The sequence below is a fragment of the Prinia subflava genome, chromosome Z, assembly GCF_021018805.1.
Source record: "Prinia subflava isolate CZ2003 ecotype Zambia chromosome Z, Cam_Psub_1.2, whole genome shotgun sequence".
Classification (NCBI taxonomy): Eukaryota; Metazoa; Chordata; class Aves; order Passeriformes; family Cisticolidae; genus Prinia; species Prinia subflava.
Window position 1 is genome coordinate 4,159,189 of NC_086283.1, and position 18,626 is coordinate 4,177,814.

Consider the following 18,626-nt stretch of genomic DNA (forward strand, 5'->3'; position numbering starts at 1 on the left):
TGGAACTGGATGATTTTTAAGCTCCTTTCCAACCCAAACTGTTCTTTTGTTCTGTTACTGGTACACTGTGTGTACCAGTGTGAGCATGCCTACAGATAACTACCCTGAAGAATTCCATCTACTTATCAGCAAACTCCTTTTAAGGGGACTGAGCATTATTGAATATTTTTGCAAAAATTTCAGAAATAGGATTCAAGTATTTCATTGAATGCTGCCTTGCATTTTAATTTTGCCTAAATGTTGTGAAATTTTCTTGTTTCCAGGAGTACTGATTGGGAATTGTTTCCAGTACTGTTTACAGTAATACGATGGTTAGTGCTACCTGAATGTTGTATGCACATTTTCATTGTATCTTAGTCTGATCTCTTCCTTTCTGGTAAAATCCATCTTCAAACAGTTACAGGCATTTTTTGAATGGCTTCTCTACCCCTAAATACAGTCACTGTCCCGTGTGCATTTCCAGCTGGCGAAACATGGCCAAGCGGTTGCTTCAGGGACTTTATCACTTTCTATAATTTGGTTATTGCACTTCCATCTTTAAATTGGACTTTCACAGTGATCACTAAGGAAATCTTGATGATTGTCAACATTAAACACACATGATTGCTCTATATCACATTATGTGATATTTTGGGGAATTTTTTCTTAGTAATGGCTGGGCTACTCTGTTCAGCATGATTTTCTTAGGCCTAAGTTTTGTCCAAATGTATTTTTCAATTTTATATCTTGAAAGCCTCTTGTGTCAGTTTCATCAACAGCAACAAAAGAAGCAACAAAAGCCAGTTTTTGAGGGCTCTTTTAATTTGTGTTATGTTCTATGATTTATTTCTGGTTTTTCCTTCCTTAGTAATTTTACATTATACCAAGTTTCCTTTCTGGCAAACAGCAGTGAAACAAATAGTATAAAAAGGAGATACCCAGGAAGTGGAAAGTGGATGGTCCGTGTTGTTCTTTGAGGTTAGTGAAGTTTAGGAGCTGAATACAGCTGCTGCATTTTGGCTTCCCAGCAAAGAACCAGAATACAAACAACACACAGTTTGTTTTACACAGGAGGATCTCTTTTGTCTCTCACACACACACATACCAATAGCATGTACCTGTGACAGCAGTGCTCCATTGAAGAGTTTTGTATCCATACTAGACCACGTACAAGGCATGTTGATCTTGTACTGAAATTTGTAAGGTATTTCCTTGGACTACCAGGCAATCTATCCATGCAGAGGTCATTCAAAGAATGAGGCTTTTGAGAACACATACCTGCAGTGGAAGGTTTCATTTGTCTGTTATACAGTCCTGCTGTACATTCAGTTTTATTCCTGGCCTTACATCTTTTTACAGTATAAAGCTTTATGTCCTTCACAGCATAACTATTATACCACTTGAACATTAAGAGCTGCAGTGGAAAAAAGCCTCTGTTAAGGAACAATGATTGTAAAGTCAAGCACTGAAACACTAAAAATGCACAATCAATTGTATTCATGCATTATATATTTTTCAGTTTTGTGATGACTTTTTTTTCCACCTGTACAATATGCTTTATTCACTGTGAGCATAGAAGTGCTCAGTGTGTCAGCACAAATATTGCTCAACATTAGGATTACTCACTGTTTAGTTGTATCTTCCTGTTCTAATTTGTGGTCGTATACTTTATTGGTTTACTGTCCCTTATTCACTTGCTCTGAAGCTGAATTTATCTTCTTTATATTCTTTTTTAGTAGTATCCACAATGGAATAATATGTAAAAACATTTATGATTTGGTTTTACAGCTACTATATGAAGTGAAGAAGTAATATAATTTCTATTTAGATATCGGGTAGCTGAGGCTGGGGGCGGGCGGGGCGGAAATAGAGGTAAAACCACACACGTGTCTGACTTAAAACACGGCTGTATTTTTCATATCACTTCAGTTATTACAGTGTAAAGTGTGTACTTCTCTGGTTTCAAGTAGGTCTTAAGATAACTTCTAAAGTAGTTCAAACCACGGTAATGAACTCAGGCCAAGACACACATCCTCCTAGCCGTGAACCACAGCTGCTCCCAGTCAAAAGCCTGCCTGCCCTCAGTCAATATCGGGGCCGCAACCTGCAATTCCCACAGCTCCCAGGGCTCCCGAATTTCCAGCCACGCAAAAACCTTCTGCCCTTCTAACCTCACAGGATCACGGAACTTTTAGGTCATCTATTCCAACCCCCCTGCCAAGGCAGGGTCACCTAGAGCAGGTGGCATAGGAACATATCCAGATGGGTTTTGAGTGTCTCCAGAGAGGGAGACTCCACGACCTCCCTGGGCAGCCTGATCCAGTGCTCTGCCACCCACAACGAAAAGACTTTCTTCCGATGTGGAAGTGGAACTTCTCGTGGTTTTAGTTTATGGCCATTCCTCCTTGTTCTGTCGCTGGGTACCACTGAAGAGTGTGGCCCCATCCTCCTCTTGGCATCTTCTTGCCCTCGTCACGAGGCGAGGCAGACCTCGCACTCTCCCGGCACAAGCCCCTTCTGCCCGCGTTCGCGCACCCCGCTCGCTGCCGGGCGGTGCCGCCCGGGCCTCGCTCGCCGGCCCAACCCCACGCGGTGCCCGGCGGAGCGCGGCTGCCCAGCGGCGGCAGCCAGGTACCTCCCCCCGCCGCCGCCTCCTCCGCCCCCTTTTGTGGCGGTGCCAGGCGGCCGCCGGGTTTCCTGCTGACGCCGGAGAGCCGCGGATGGGCAGGAAAGGCCGCCTCTCCTCCAGCCTCACCCCGCTGGCAGCAGCGCGGAGCGGTCTCCGGGAGAAGCGCGGCGGAGAGGGCGCAGGTGCGGGGCGGGCCCGGCCGCCGCAAGGGCCGGGCGGCCGCACCGAGGAGAGGGCGCCGGCCATGGCAGCCCCCGCTTCTTGAATGCTGCCAGCCGCCCCTCCGCCGCCGATGGCCGAAGCCTGGAGGGTGGAGGAGGACGAGGAGGAGCTGCGGGAGCTCGGCAGGAGGCACCGGAGGGTCGCGCTGAGCTCGGCGGCAGGTGAGCGGCGAGGGCGCGGCGGGCCGTGGCGTCGCTTCCTTTGGGCTGGCCCTGGCCCGCTCCCCGAGTCTGGATTCCTGTCGGGGGCAGGGCGGCATTGGCGGTGCCGCCCCGAGGAGTGCCGGGCCCGGCGGCCTCGCCCCGGGGCAACTCCGTTCAGCTCAGGTGCATCCGAGCCGCAGGCGTGTGCCCGCGGGCCGCCCCCAGAGCCTGCTCCTGCTCCGAGCTGATCATAGTCATACAGTGGTTTAAGTTAGAAGGGGACGTAAAGATCCCCTGGTTCCAGCCCTCTTGCCGTGGGCAAGGACGCCTTCAACTAGACCGGGTTGCTCAGAGTCCCATCCAACCTGTCCTTGAGCACGTAGGGCAATCACAGCTTCTCTGGGCAACATGTTCCACTGTTTCACCACCCTGAAGCTGACATGGGCACCTGCTGACCAGCCTTGACATGTCCAGGTGCGTAGGGTGCCCTGTCAGGAAATTAAATACCCATTTTTTTCAAAATACCAAGGTCGAGGAATATCTAGATAGCAAAGTTGTTCACTTTAGCCATTTCTACGTAGGTATGGACAACAGACCCTGGTGAACAGGCAAGATCTAGTGCATGTGAGAAGAAATGGAGCTAGGGAGTGAGGAGATTGATGTGTCTTTGCAGAGAGACCTGGACAACAACCAGCTTTTGAATGAACTTAAGAAAGCGAGTGGACCCTGGCAGCAACTGAAATTATTTAATTCAGACATCATTGTTAATTGAGGGTCAACATGCACGTCACTGTCCTGTAGTCACTGAGGTGTGAATGCAGTATTTCTTTTTCTGTCAGTGTAAAATCTCTTCCAGAATGAATAATTTTCCTAAGGTCTGTTTCTAGGTAAAATCTCAGCCATGCTACATAGTTGAAGTTGAATTCCAAATATTCTGATTTTTTAATAACTATGATACAACTGTAACAATATAACACCTTCTGCAATTCATATGAGTTTCCATCCACTTGAGCAACAAGAAATTGAGTGTCCCTTTGTAGTTGACGAAAACACAGCAACATGAGGGATCCTAGAGGAAAACTTTCAATAGGCAGGTTCTGTGGCCTTCAGTGTCTCAAGTTACGTGAATGCCTATCTTTGCAGGTGCAGGATTAGCAGGACCCTATTGAAACCACTGTGGTTTGGCATGTCTGCAGGGTCTCACCTTGTCTGGGGTAGAGTGCAAAAAACCAGTGTTGGTTCCTGCATGGTTTCCTCAACAGCAAAGTGTTTGTGCTGCTGGTTATGATGTCTGTTTTCTGAAGGTGTTTCTTCTAAAGGTTTTTATGAGCGGAAAACATAGAATCGGTTCAACAGTTTATATATGTATATAACCTTTGCCACCTTTCTGTGGAACAAAGCTTGTTTGCAGAATTGGTCTTTGGCACAGTGGTATTAACCAGTAATGAAGGGTGTTTTTTCCATTTTTATCGGTATTTTTTCCTGACAGCTGCCCTTTGAAATGGAGCCAGCACTGTTTGTTTACCTTACTGGTGTAAAGCATGTGTGAATGAACAGCATTCTGCTTCAGCTGTCTCACCTTCTTTCCATCTGTTTGCATACCTCTATGCTGGAAAACACTAGGACTCCCAGCGGGGTAGTCTTAAGGCATCAGTGAAGAGAATAATTGAAAGTAGATGAGTTTGCTGCTCTTCCCTTACTTGAGCTCTATTTACATACTTTTATTTACAAACCTGTTAAAAATGAGTGGGGCTTTTTGCATGTAATGTGCAGTTATGCTGCCAAAATGGTAATATAAATAGGTGTTAGATAAGCCTGCGAGATATTTTGTGTATGGCTTAAAAAAAGTAGTGGCACCTTAGCGGACTGTCAATTAAAGTATTTCAGTCTGTTAAACTAATTGTGAATGCAAGCAGCTTAAATTTCTGCTGTGTTCAGCCTATACATGGAAGTGCGTAAGGGCAGTTGATCACCTTTGTCCTGCTGGTGCAAGGCATGTATGCAACGTGGGACCTGAAAGGTGAAAGTTCACAAGTGTTTCTGACTTCCTGAACGCTCAGACTTGGTTAGCAGTGGTTTATTGGAGAAGCAGAGCACAGGAGGCTCTGGAATGAAGAAGTAGTATTTTTCCTTGAAGCCACTCGCAGTTGTGCTGCGCCATGTACTGTAGGATGAAGTCAGCTAGACTAAACTAACAGCCTGCTGCTGCTCCAGAGGTATGATCTCCCTTGGGAACGTGCACTTCTGCTCTCTCTTACTTGTCAGCTCTGATGCTTGTCGAACCTGTTGGTGAGTGAAGTCACTGGAGTTGTGGTTTGGGTGATGTATTGGGTGGCTGCTTCACTTGGAGCCCTTGTGCTTGCTAGAATCTGCACCGACCTGTTCTGGTGCATTGTCCAAGCAGAGGGATATTTTGTACTTCTCTGCAGTGGTTGGGAGTCTTCTGATTCAGCTCAGTGAAAGGGTTTTGGGTGAATGTTGAAGCTGGCACAAGGGAAAAGAGTAGGAACATGCAGAGAGAGGGAGGTAAGTCTATGCCAGTCAGAAATTAGTTTGGCCTAGATTGCTGTGAAACTGCAGCCTGAGAGCTGTTAGAGACCTGCTCATGGTTTGATTGTTGTTTGTTTTTAAATTTGATTCACTGGAGCATTGATTTGGTTTTGGTTTTTTTTGCTGTGTTGGGTTGGGAGTTTTTTGCTGATTTAATGAGCTGAAGATGCTTACTTAAGCGCTAGGCTGCTGGAGCGGATGTTGAAGCAGGGAAACTTGGAGGAACGAAATAGGCAGAACCATATGTGCCCATGGGGTGGTTGTAGATAGCTCAGGTGGCTTGTCTGACTGCCTGTATCTACCACACATGGGATCATGCATGTCATGATCCCATGTCATGGCATTATTTTCTCTGAATTAAAGAAAATTTTTATTTGGCATGTTCTGGAAAACCCGTAAGAAGATATTAAATAGAGCAATTTGAAACTCTTCTAAAGAAATTATTTTCCCTTTGAGAAAATGCTGATTTAATTATATATATATATATATATATATATATATATACTGGTTTTTTAGGATACAGCGAGGAGAACTACAACACTTTCCTTAAAATTTGAGAACAATGAAAGTAGGGGCATAGGTTCATTAAAACTGAATCATCTGGTCACCTGCTCTGGGAAAGGAAGCCACTGCTGTTAGAAATTTTTAAGGGTTTTTACTGCAATATAAACAATATGATCGATTTCTACCTCCCTTGTTGCTTATTTCTGTCACATACATTATGGTTCTGGAAAGTTATAGAGACCTTTACTGGATTTTTTTTGTTGTTGGTTTTTGTTTTTGTGGGGTTTTGTTTGTTTGTTTGTTTGGGTTTTTTTTTTTAATTTTGTTTTGTTTTTTTTAATTGTTTTGTTTTGGGTTTTTTGGGGGTTTTTTTTTGGTTTTTTGTTGTGGTTTTTTTTGGTGTTTTTGTTTTTGTTTTTGTTTAGAATGTTAGTATTTTTACTTAGTCTGTTTTCAATAGAGTGGAAACAAAAAAATTCCAAACAAACCAGAACAATCTCACTAAAATGCTATTTGTCCGTAGACTTACAGGTTCTCTCCAGTCTAACTCTGGACCTTAATCTGATATACTTTCCGATTTTCACTACCTTTTTATTCTGTGACTATTGACTAAAGTGGACTTGCAGGAAAGTTTATAGTGAATATAGTAAATTTTAGTTATAAACTGCATTGGTTGATTATCTGTACTTGCTGTCACATTAGGGCTGAGTACCCCAGTATTCTGATATTATCTAAAGCACACAAGAAATTTTTAAGATATTCAGTGTCTGCATTATTTCACTTTGAATTCTAGCCAGTGTTCCCTGAGAAAGAATAGCCCATTATGGATGTGGCAGAAATTTCCTTACTTAAAATAAAATTACCAAATATGGAAGCCAATAATGAAATTTATTTGCGTTGATTGTGATTTTTACTTTAATGTGTGGTTAGAAGTACAGGAGATCAAGGCTTTGGTTTAATTTAATATTATTCTGTTTTACTTATCACAAATGCATGTGTGTGGTTTGCTCTCATACAATGGCTGTAAATTTTGCACAAGAATTTTGCTGTACTGATTGAAACATCTCTGGGTTGAGTTTTGTTGGGGTTTTTCCCCTTCCCCTATTTCTGTTTCTCCATAGTAGTTCAAATGTTTCCTGGAACTTTTTCAACTCTAGTGAGCAGTTTTAGATTATGGGTGAAATCATCTATTTTTGGTTGGTTGATTGACTGAGTCCTTTGGGGTTTTTATGCCAGAACAAGATTTAGTTTGGAGTTGGATCAATTCATTACACTCCCACAACTCCCACATCAAACGGGCACTGACTTGTTTTCGAAGCTGAAAACAATGAGCTGTATCCAGTATAACAAATTAAGGTTGAATATTTCACTGCTTAACATGCTGAGAGGTTATGGGGCTACATTTCTGTAGTGTGTCTGACGAAGTTCAGTGAACATTAATTTGCAGGCGTCATGGACTTCTTAGAGATAAAGCAAGAATTTAATACAACAATGCTCAGCAGTTGTTCCCATGTTAATGCAAAACTACATATTTGGCCTTAAGAAGTAAAGAATAAGATGGTCTGAAATTATTCATTAAATTCTTGGATCTCAGATTGTTTTGGTGGTGATGTCCTTTAAGGTTCGCTGGATCATAACAAGAACAGCTCAAGCTTAGTCCTTCCCAAGAGGTGCCAGCTCAAGCTTAGTCCTTCCCAAGAGGTGCCAGCAACCCTGGAGCTGGGATGGAGCATGATTAGGAAAAGGGTAGTTGGAAGACTTAGTTGGTTAACCAACTCTTACATTTAAGAAGTGGAAAGATTGGCATATTGCAAAAGAGAAGTCGGCATTGTTCAGCTGGAAACTTCTTTGTCTGCATACCTGTGTCCTTCAGTGCTGATATGGAAATTGTTCTGCTTGTCCATACTAAGTGTAACCATTTATCCTCTTTCATTAAGAGAAGAGAAAAAAAATCCTCATCCCTTGTTTTAAATAAATTCATAAATCCACCTGTGATCTGCTAGTCTGCCCGTGTGTGCATAGGAAGCCCTTAAAAAGAGGACTGAGAGGAGCATTCAGGATAGAGGAATAGGTGCCACTGTTTTATTTATTTCCTTATTTAGTCAGTTAGCTCACAAATTCAAGAAGCAGTGAATTTGATGGCCAGCTGAACATTGCTTTCCTCTTTTCTGTGGAATTCAGTCTGTTTTGTTTTGATAGGCCCAATGAAGATTTAGGAGCTTCAGTTTTAATAACTCCTTCAGGCACAGTAAAACACTTGAGATCCAAAGAGCACAAATAATGTGATTCTCCTGTAATAACCTCTGACTGATGCTGTATGTTGTATCTTGTAAGTATTATGAAGATTATATGATCAGGCATTTTTCATAGCCCATTGAAGTTACTGCGCACATTTCTACTACATTTCATAGTCTTAGACTGTAGCTTGCTTGGGGTAAATATAAAAACTAACTAAAGCTTTTCTGGAAGTTAAATACTGTAGCCTGTACATGGAAATTCTCCAACATATCTTGAAATTCAAGTTACTGGCAAGAAAAAAATACACTTGCAGTTACTTGCTCAGGAGTGTAGACTGAACCCCAAAGAATGTTATGCCCTCTGAAGAAACAATGCTTCTAAAAATGAAAGGTGTTCTTAGGAAAATAATTAAATAACTTTTGGTAGTCGATGGGGTGATTTCCTAGCCAAGTAAACCGTAGAAGGACAAATAATAAGTATCATTAGTAACTGATTAAATGGAACTTCTTCATTTAGGTTAGAGCCAAAGCAAGGCACAGAAGTATATAATTGCTTATGGAGAGGTGAGTTTGGAGCCAGAGAAAGAATGAACCCATAGAACTATGATTGCCCAAAGACCTTGCTGTTACCTGTCTTGTAAGCAATCATTTCCTGTCAGGGCAACAAATGATAAGTCTGGGCTGTTGCATAAAGAATGGGGATAGACAGCAAGTGTAAAATGACTCATGACCTCATTGCAAGAAGCTTTTACCAAAGGGTTATTGTTTGCTGATGTAAAAAAGTAATATTTGTAAATAAATTTGTTAATATTTACTTTTGAGAGTAGCCTTTGTTGTCCCAAAATGGGTTCCTTCTCCCAGTGTGCAAGAGGCCAATCCACCCAGAGTCGAGGTAAATGATTTATTTAGTTCAGCTCAGAAAGAGATCCTAGCTGACAAATTCACAAAGCCAGTATGCCAATTGTCAAAACTTTTCATTATTTATACATTTTGACAAGCAAAGGCATTAATGTTTATTAGCTATAATTTATACAGTTCTCTTATTAATTAGTATTTCTGTTAGTTAAATTATTTTCTTGTTTCTTCTGCTAATCAGCCCACATGCTCAGTCTTCTTTTGAATATGTGGGTTTCTTGAGTTGGTGGCTGTGAGTCAGTGGTTGTGGTCTTTCCCTGCCAGAGCTGCCTTTTGCCTAGTTAGCACATTAGTTTGATGAGTTTGCTTTGTTTATTCCTCCTAATCTGGTTCCTGCCTACCTTATCTTGGACATTGTGCCCAGTGTCCTTGCAGTCTATCAGTTCAGCATTCTATTGTGATTCTTTTCTCAAATTTCGTACTCTGAAGTTCTCCCTTTTTTTTTTCTTTCTCTGTAGCTGCAGTCACTAAGGCATATTAAGCTGCAATTGTTGAGATGTTAAATATAATTTATCTATTTAGAAGCTGTGCATCACCTTGATTTAAAATCTGGAAACAACAGGGTGGTGGTGTTGACGCTCTCCATTAATATTTGATGTAGTTCTTTGTGTTTTGTTTCAATAAGCATCTCACAGAATATGTGCCATATAAAATTTTATTTCGATAACACTAAAGTAATTTGCCATGAGCTTCTTTTCTTGATGCTAATTATAGTGAAACACAATGCTTTAGCATTCTTTTAGTATCTTTCCTTTGCTGACTTAGTGTTTGTGGCCACAGAAGTGTTATCTGGAAGGGAGCTCTGGGGTCACCTAGTCCAGCCTCTTCTTGAAGCAGGCCTGTTGCCAAGGCTAGATCAGTCCAGCCAGGGCTTTGTCTAGCAGTGTCTTGAAGTCTTCCAAAAGAGAGGGATTTACAGCCTCTGCAGGCAAGCTGTTTCGTTGCTTTACTTATTCCTAATGGAGGAACTTTTGCTCATCTACAGCCTGAACCTCCCAAGCTGCATTTGTGACCATTGCCCCATTTGGTATTGTCCACTAACACCAGGAAGAGTTTACATTTGTAGTTTTTGTTGCTACCCTACAAGGAGTTGTGTGCTGTAGTTAAAAAGCTTCTTTGCCCTCTCTTCTCTGAGGTAAAGGAGTCTGGTCCTGTCAGCCTTCTCATTGCACAGTCCTGCCTTGCTTATTCAGATCCTCAGACTGTACAAAAAATGTACTGGAAGTGTTGTTTTCGATGCTGGCCAAGATTTTTTACTCTGCTCTTGAAAAACAGTATGCACAAAAGGCACTGAAGCATTCCAAGAGCAGATTTGGGAACACAGTATATCATCTGTTGATCTGTGGTTTATGCCTGGCAGGCATCATTCCCTTTAGGGAAGGACGAAAATAAGTTTTCTGGGAAAGCATAGATTTAGTGGTTGATGGCATATACAAAGAAAAATTACCGTTTTTCCCCTCAATGTTGTATAAATTTTGACAGACACAGCATCTTATGTATATCAATATTTTTAAATTGACCGCTTGATGTACTGCTGGTGTACTAATTGCTTCAGGTGATGTTTTAAATCTGCAGAAATTGGTATGAATTTATGTATTATTCTAAAATCATCAATTTAACATTGCTGCTTGAGAATTTAGAATGCTTTCCTACTGTCTGTGGGTGTATTTGTGTCCAGCCTGAAGAGCTGGATGACAACAAGGCTGGAAAGGTTCACACTGGGGTAGAAGCTGAATGCAACAAGTTTTACTGCCCATTTTTTTTTCTTTTCCCTAAGCTTTTAAAGAGGTCAGAGCATCTATTTTGTGTGTGTTGCTACCTCAGCTAGCTTGTTCAGGCTCTTGAAGAAAATATGATTGGATGAAAACATGCTAAACATTTCAAATGATTGATATTGTTACTCCTGTGGTTAATAGTAGGCACACCCTCAGCTTTTCTGAGCTGTGCTAGTAGCTCATGTGTCCCCGCACACAAGCTGGAAAAACAAATGTCCTCAGGAAAGTATGCAAGAAACACCTCCTAGGATTCAATTTTTACTTCCAAGAGAGATTCCTTTGCAGTCTATTTCTTAGCAGCTTCTGGGAGGATCCATATGAAAGGCCCTGCTAAATTGCAGCCAGTGGATTTATCTTTCACGAATTCAATTCCTTTTTTGAATCCACTTCGACTTTTAGTGGTCAAATCTTACATGATAATAAAGAACACAATAATTGAATACATGAAATCAGTTACTGCCTTTTACATCCTAGTTGGCATCTCTGCTGAGTGCTTACTGGTCCTTGAATTATGATGATAAATTTCTTATCTATATTCTGCTTTTTAATGTGGTCTTGATCATGATGATTTACTTCCTTAAAAACTTAGGTAAATTCTCATGCACTGTGTTTCCAGCAAAAGGGTTTCTGATCTGTTCTCCTTCTAGACAGAATGTTGTATGCATAAAAGAAGCTGTTTGACTTTTTTCTTTTATTATAGCATTTAGATTCTATTTATAAGAGATAAGCTAAAATTAATATAATTTGTTTTCTCAAGGCAATAAATTTGTATTCATTCCTTCTTGCATTAAAACCTGAGTGCTTTGTATCACAGATCTATACATGAAAATTGGCTCAGGTTGTGCATATCTGTGCTAGATTATTTACAAGTATTTTTGAGTGTTCAATGTGCTGTGATCTTATTTGTTATTAAAATACTGTTGTTTCATCCTGTTGGAGAGATGGGACATAAATGTCTGGAAACAAGCTCAGCATTTCAATAACTTCCTCTTAATAAATTACTCCATTGGTGTGCTGTATTCATTTTATAACTGTCTGCACTGTACATGTAGGGTACAAAACCAATAGAAATGTGGGACTTGGGATATTAGTAGTAGAATTTTTATAAGCGGTCTCTCTCTGTCCACCTAGTACTTGAAGAACAGCATTGCCAAGGGCCACAGTTCAACTGATGGCAAGTGTTGTACGCTTTATCATTTGTTTTAAGCTTTCCATTCTTTGCAAGTATGTCTGGCACAACACCCAGTGGGCTCCAAACTGGGATGATGAAGTTAACCTGAAAATGGAGCTCCTGAGGCTGGGCATGTGCCATGTCCTGCCTGGACAGTCTACCACATCCATTGTTTAAGCAGGTCAAGTCCATGCTTGGACAAATGCCACTACCAGCTTGGAACATGTATCACTGAATGATGAGATGGACTAATGCTGCAGACTTCATGTATTTAGAGCTTATCAGCCTAACTTCGTGAAAAAAAAAAAAAAAATTCTGTTCTAGCATGCAACGCTTGCTACAGATCACCAGTATCATCTCTGGGAAGTGCATGGTAGCAGCTGTCATGACATCAGGCTCATTTCATTCCTGTAATTGCTGTCCACTAGCTTGATGTTTGTGGATCCATTATCAATAACTATTTAAAGTGTGTCATTATGGTATTTTGGCACCATAACAGTGTAGAGGTACTTATTAGTGTATTTACAGAGGCTGAATGTGTCTGACAGGATCTGTAGGCCTTTTTGGTGAGTGCACAAAATGGGGGAGAGGTCTAAGAGTACATGGGAGAGTAGTTATTTCCTCCAAGGTACCAAGCAATTGGACCTGTTTCTGTTAGCATTACCAGAGTGTCCAGAAAAACTGTTTATCTGTGGTAAGCACAGGATTCTTTGTTTTGTGGGTTTGCCTAGTAGCTTTGCCATCCTTTTGCTTGGTCATTTTAAATTTCTGTATGATTTTTGAAGCCTCTCATCTAACTGTAGGCAAAACTGCTTTGTGTTACCTGGAGTAGCAACTGAATGGATGAAATTTGCATTTAGAAGACTGAGAACAAGATCCAGTAGCCTCATGTCAAGCGTAGAAGCAAGAGAAGAATTACTTTTATAGCAGCTGCTTTTTCTATTGTGCTTTTGAGGGGCTGGGAGGAGGTGAAGTAGCATTGTCAAACATTTGGAAAAAAACAGGTGAGGAGGCTTTGTGAAATACTGTAATGTTCCCAGAAATAAATACAGCAGTCAGTTTTGTCTGTAGTACAAAGGCCACATGTGAAAAATGAATGGAGTATGTATCTGAGTGGTCATTCAGAATGTGTTTCTTAGAATTGTGACTTACAGCTTTTATTTTGTACACAGAGAGAACTCCTGGATTTTTATTGTGATTAGAATATGTTTTGTAAATTTTACCATGTTTTCAATTTTTAAATAAAAAATAGTACACCAAACTCTGTGTTGTGAGCCATATACATTTGTTGAGCATACTTGAACTTGCTACCAAGTGGTATAAAAGCCCTGTGCTTTTATAAAACCCCAGGAAGGATTCCCTGCCTCTGTTTCATCATAGCTGGTGGTATTTCTGTTCTGTGAGTTGCTATCTCCTTCCCTGTCTCCTGTCTTACCTCTGTGTAAAACATGTTCTTCTCATTTGGAGCTTGGGATGGTGGGTTTCACATTGGTTAAGCAGGTGGGTCTAAAGAAGGTCATGGCATTGGTGTCCAGTGACTGCATCTGTCTGTCCTTGTGAAAGACACTGAGGACCTGTGGGCTTCCTCAGTAATCCTCTGCTCTCTGGCTCTCTTACCAATTAGTCAGGACTTTCAGTGTGCTCCCACTGTTGGAATTGACTTTCCATTTTGAATTCTTATCTCAAGTTGTAGAAGGATCCTAATTTAGTGTTTCGGCAGTGTCCTTTGTTTTCCCATGGACACAAAAGATGTGGCTCCAGAGGGATCAGGTGGACAGCACACATGGTCCTTTTGCATAAGGTGACATCATGGTGCAAGGAATCCAGCTGTACATAGTGACTGCTGGTCAGGATGATCTTCCAGGACCGAAAGGCACATTTATGCAGATTTACATGGACACTTTAGGCCAGTAATGAAGGACTCTGAGGTATCTTAAAGGGGATTTGGTGGATGTTTAACACTTACCTTGGAGCAGATGTGGATTAGTTCAGTGCACACCTCAGTCGTCAGAATGCCAGGTGATTCACATCTTTAAAAATTGGATGCCAATCACTACTTTATTAAATAATATGCATTAAAACATTACTTGGTTTAATAACAGCAAAGTGCTGGGCTTCCTGTTCTGCGGAATGGTGGCAGAGAGTTGCACAACTTTTAAGTATGTGCTCAAGGCTGATGGATGAGGGTTATCTCAGGGTACAACAATTTATTTGTATACGTCACTATCATTGAATAAATTCTTTTTGCACATTCACATTAATCCCTTTTATGATGTGTCTAGGTCTTGTAATCTTTGTTTGATGATGAAGTGCAAGAGTCCTTTTTGGGAATAATCCATTTTATTGTGCTGAAGAATCTAGTGCACATGAGAAGCAATTGTTATATTGAGTTTCCCAGATTTTTTTTTATTTTTGTGTTGGGCAGAATTACCAATGTCACTGGAGGGAAAATATTTTGTTAATAGGCTAATTTCAAATGCATTTCCCTAGAAAAATAGTACTTGTAACAAAATCAGTGAGATTTAAGACTGTTCTCGTTAGGTGAACTGGGTATACAGCGTGGGGATTCTTTAATCATAAATAGTGACAAAGGACCAAAGAAATATTTCAAGAACAAGCTATTGAGTATTCCAGCAGGATCTTAAGAAAAGTAAATACTTTCATTAGCCTGGTGCATTTCTTCTATTTTTAGAGATACTGGGGTTTTTTTTATAGTTAAGTATATATAAGTCCTTTCTTTTCATATATTATTTTCTTTCTCTCTGTGTCATTTCATCTCCCCAGTCTCCAGATTCCTCCCACAGTGCAGACCTATGCACTTACTTGCACTCACTATCATATCTGATATCTAAATTGGAAGCAATTTGGCCACCTTAAGCAATTTAGTCACCTTTATTCTGTCAGTGGCTTCACAGGATGAAACAGTCAAGAGAGAAATTTTGTTTGTTTTAAAGCCAAATTAGTTTCCTAATATACAGAATGGGGAATATCTTCTGAATTGCTATTCAGCACTTTGTTGTTAATCCATGTCTTGCCCTCATTGAATATGATTTAGCTTCCAAATGCTTAATCCATAAGATTACACGGGATTCTTCTGTTGTTGAGGTTTACCATCTCAACAGTTTGTTGTGACAGGTGAATGTGTCTACACACAGGTGTTCAAAGCTGAAGGCGCTTTTGGTGCTGGTTGTTCTGGTTCTCAAGCAGAGCAAGTCCCTGAGGAGGAAAATAGTGGAATAAATTTGTATCTTGCATATTGTGTATGAATGTTTATAAGATAATCTATTAATACAGTGTCAGAAGGAGAAGTTTATTCACAAGTCTAACTATTGCATTTATTGCATGTTGTGTATCAGCACCCTGTGACGGGCAGACATAGGTAGGACTGAATGAGCTCTGTGGTCTAGCTGAGGAATATGCAGAATCTCTGCAGGCATGCTAAATCTCTGATTTAGGAAGAAAAATGTAGTACAGTGCTCTTGAAAGATAATTTACTTTTAATGGCGATGCTAGCAGCATCAGAGAACTATTTGTTAGAAATGTAGATTTAACATTTCTGAAGAGAGGAATGTATTTTGTAGTTATAAGTGTTCTGTTCATCAAAATGTTGAGTCAATTGATACTTTCCTTATGAAAGTATAAAAAAATAAGTAGTAGGGCTCATCTAGCTCCTGCTATGATTCTGGTGGTGTACTGATGCCTGTGTCTAGTTATACCTGAAGTATGTAATCTAAGAATTATATTGCTCTGATCAGCTGGGATATCCTTTATGAAGATGTGGGGACTTGTATTTTCAGGAGCTGCTAATTTTTTGAAAAAGAGCTTTAGAAGCAGCTGTATCCAAAATTTCCTTCTTAAACAACTGTTGTAAAAGGCAAAAGTGTGGTAACATATGTATGTAGTGGGTGTATTTGATTGCTTATATACTTTGTTTATCATTTATGGCTTAAGGACAAGCCCAGTTTCCAGTGCTGAGTTTGGTCTAGGTTCTAGCAGCATGAACCTTTTAGAGAAATGGTGAGAGCTTACACAGTCTGTTTCCATTCTCTTGTTTTCTGTGTCAACCCCCACTTTTGCTAGCATATACGCTCACACTGATGCACGCACACTATCGCTGTTGCAGTGCAGGAGAAATGTAAGAGCAAGAATGAGGGGGTGGAACTTCAGAGTCACAAAACAAATCAACAGCAAATGTAGCATTGGCAGATGTGGCCTCTGCTGTCCAGTAAAATTATTTATTCACTTACATGTTGTGCACTTAAAAGTGCACTAAATGCTTAAAAGGTGATTATAGTTTATTTTTAACCTTTTTAGCAAGGTAAAGGTACTATAGCTTAAAGTCTTGGGATAATTACACACTTTATGGTGGTCAGTAGGTTTCAAAATTAAATAGTCGACTGCAGAGGTTCAGTATGTTCTTGGCTATGTGTTGGGGTCCATCCCCAGCCATCTAGTTCTGTTTAAGAGTTGGGGGAGGGGAAAGCATTACTCCAAGTATAAAAAAAACTGCAGGAATGCTTTGTGCTTACAGACTCATTTACTATTTAGCACTAAAACTGACTGACTACTATAATTTCATTGTAAAGGATGTTACAATGTTGTTTTCTTCCTGGCAGTGTACTGCTGTGGAAGTCAACAGCATACAGTAGAATTTAAAGTAAGTATAAAAACTGTCTGCCTTTACAATTAAAAACTCTGAGCATTTCCTGATTTTGTAGCCTTTTGCAGTAAAGCTATACATAAAATAAATCTAAAAAGTTTCTTCCAAGCCTCTAATTAATCTCTGCTTGAACCTTCTGTCTGTTAAACAACTAATAAAGGGCGTTGCTGTTAAAATATTAAAAGATATAAACAGATGTTCAGTTTTATGGGTTTTGTTGTATGGCCATTCCTAACAAAATTGACCAAAATTTGTAGCAGATTCTACACAGTGAAATCAACTTGCATTGTTCTGATTCCTTTCCTGAGGGAAGTGCTGAAAATAAGGAAGAGTGTCTTTGAGCCATAACATACCTTAATAAACAGAGGCAAAAAGGCGGCAGTATCAGTGGCGGTTATTGCTTGTCTCAGTGCAAATAAAGCAACTAGTGTTGAAAATCCTGCAAAATGCAGATCTTTTTTCCAGAAAATGTGCAATTCATTTGAGTGAGGGCCCCATCTACACTGGCACTTAGAAATGAAAATTTGGGGTTCTTGAATGCAGTTGGCTGGCAGGGACTGGTGCACCATATAGCTATGATCACCTGGGTCTAGATGTAAATGACTAAAACAGTGGCAGGAGCCATCACATTTCTGCACAATGCCTTGTAAAGCTGCTGTACTGGTCTTAGCACCTGGGTTTGTTAAGGCCTGACAGCCTTCAAAGCTCATTGGGGATTGATGCATTCATCATCATGCATTGTGAGATGAAAGTTGTACAGCCTCTTCCAATAATTTGCTTATCCTCAAAACATCACTTCTCTCTATATTTTGGTGATGCCAGCACTGCTTAAAAGCCCATGCTTGGTTCCCATTGCTTGGTTTGTCTGGAGGTTTGCTTTTGTTACTGTAGCATGTTGTGCTTTCTTTCCTTGTGAAACCACTGCTGGGGCCATCCAGAGCTAAAAACTGCTGGGATGGAGACTGCTGGTTGCTCTAACTGCGTGTCTTCCTGAAGAGTGTTCATATCCTCCCCTTTTGCTGACTGGTCAATTCAACAGGCATAGTTAAACTCAAAGACAAAATATTTCCCAGAAATGACAATGCCTCCCTTTCCTCCCTTCAGCTTTTAAGAGATCAAGCTGTGGAATGGGGTTAAAAGTGGGAAGTTACCAGCCTTGGAAGGTAATTGCATTGGAGGTTCCCCAGTAGCTTTGCAGTTTCATGCAGCAGAATGTGTGTTAACTTTCCACTCATTTTTCAACAACATTCTATATTTATACTTGAATTTTTTTCTAGTGAGAGCAAACTTTTCAGTTGAAGTCACTCTTAGCAACAAGATGCTTTGAAGAAGCTTGCAAAATAAACAGAGGATAATAATGGCTCTACTTAGTGTGAGTTGCCTTTTTCCTTTTCTTTGCTCGTCTTCCAGAAACAAGAGTGATTGCCTTAAAAGATACTGTTTTCTGCATTGGTGGTCTTTTTGGCAAAAGCTTAAACTATTCTGGGTTTGTGGAACAATTTAAATGATGTTGACCCAGTTATTTTCCTCCTGATGGTTTATATTTTCCTTGAGAAGAAAAACTATTCTATCATACTAAAAGCAAACAACAAAAGAAGCTAATTTTCCTGAACTTGCACTATAAGAGAATCACCTTTTTATCTGAACCCAACTGGAACATGGCATTTCTGTCTGCCACTTAACCTTTGAATGCTGAAAAAAGGCATAAGGTATCCATGCTTCTGCTGAAATACAGAGAGCACAGTTTCATAAATAAACAGTAGATTTGCCAAACAATTGTGGTATGAAGAGTGGATCTTTCATACCCTGGTGTTCTCCTTGATTCTTCTGCTGTGCTCAGA

At 40.4% G+C, this 18,626-nt stretch overlaps 1 protein-coding gene across 4 annotated transcripts in view; it reads left to right on the plus strand.

Moving 5' to 3' along the window:
• Positions 1-2,849: 2,849 nt before the first annotated feature.
• SH3D19 (SH3 domain containing 19) overlaps positions 2,850-18,626 on the plus strand; it is an 82,160-nt gene continuing 66,383 nt past the window's right edge. For all 4 annotated transcript variants that reach the window (XM_063421751.1, XM_063421752.1, XM_063421754.1 and 1 more), the window contains exon 1: positions 2,850-2,991. In XM_063421751.1, the coding sequence (XP_063277821.1) occupies positions 2,874-2,991 (118 nt within the window). In that variant the 5' untranslated portion in view covers positions 2,850-2,873. The remainder of the gene's footprint in view (positions 2,992-18,626) is intronic.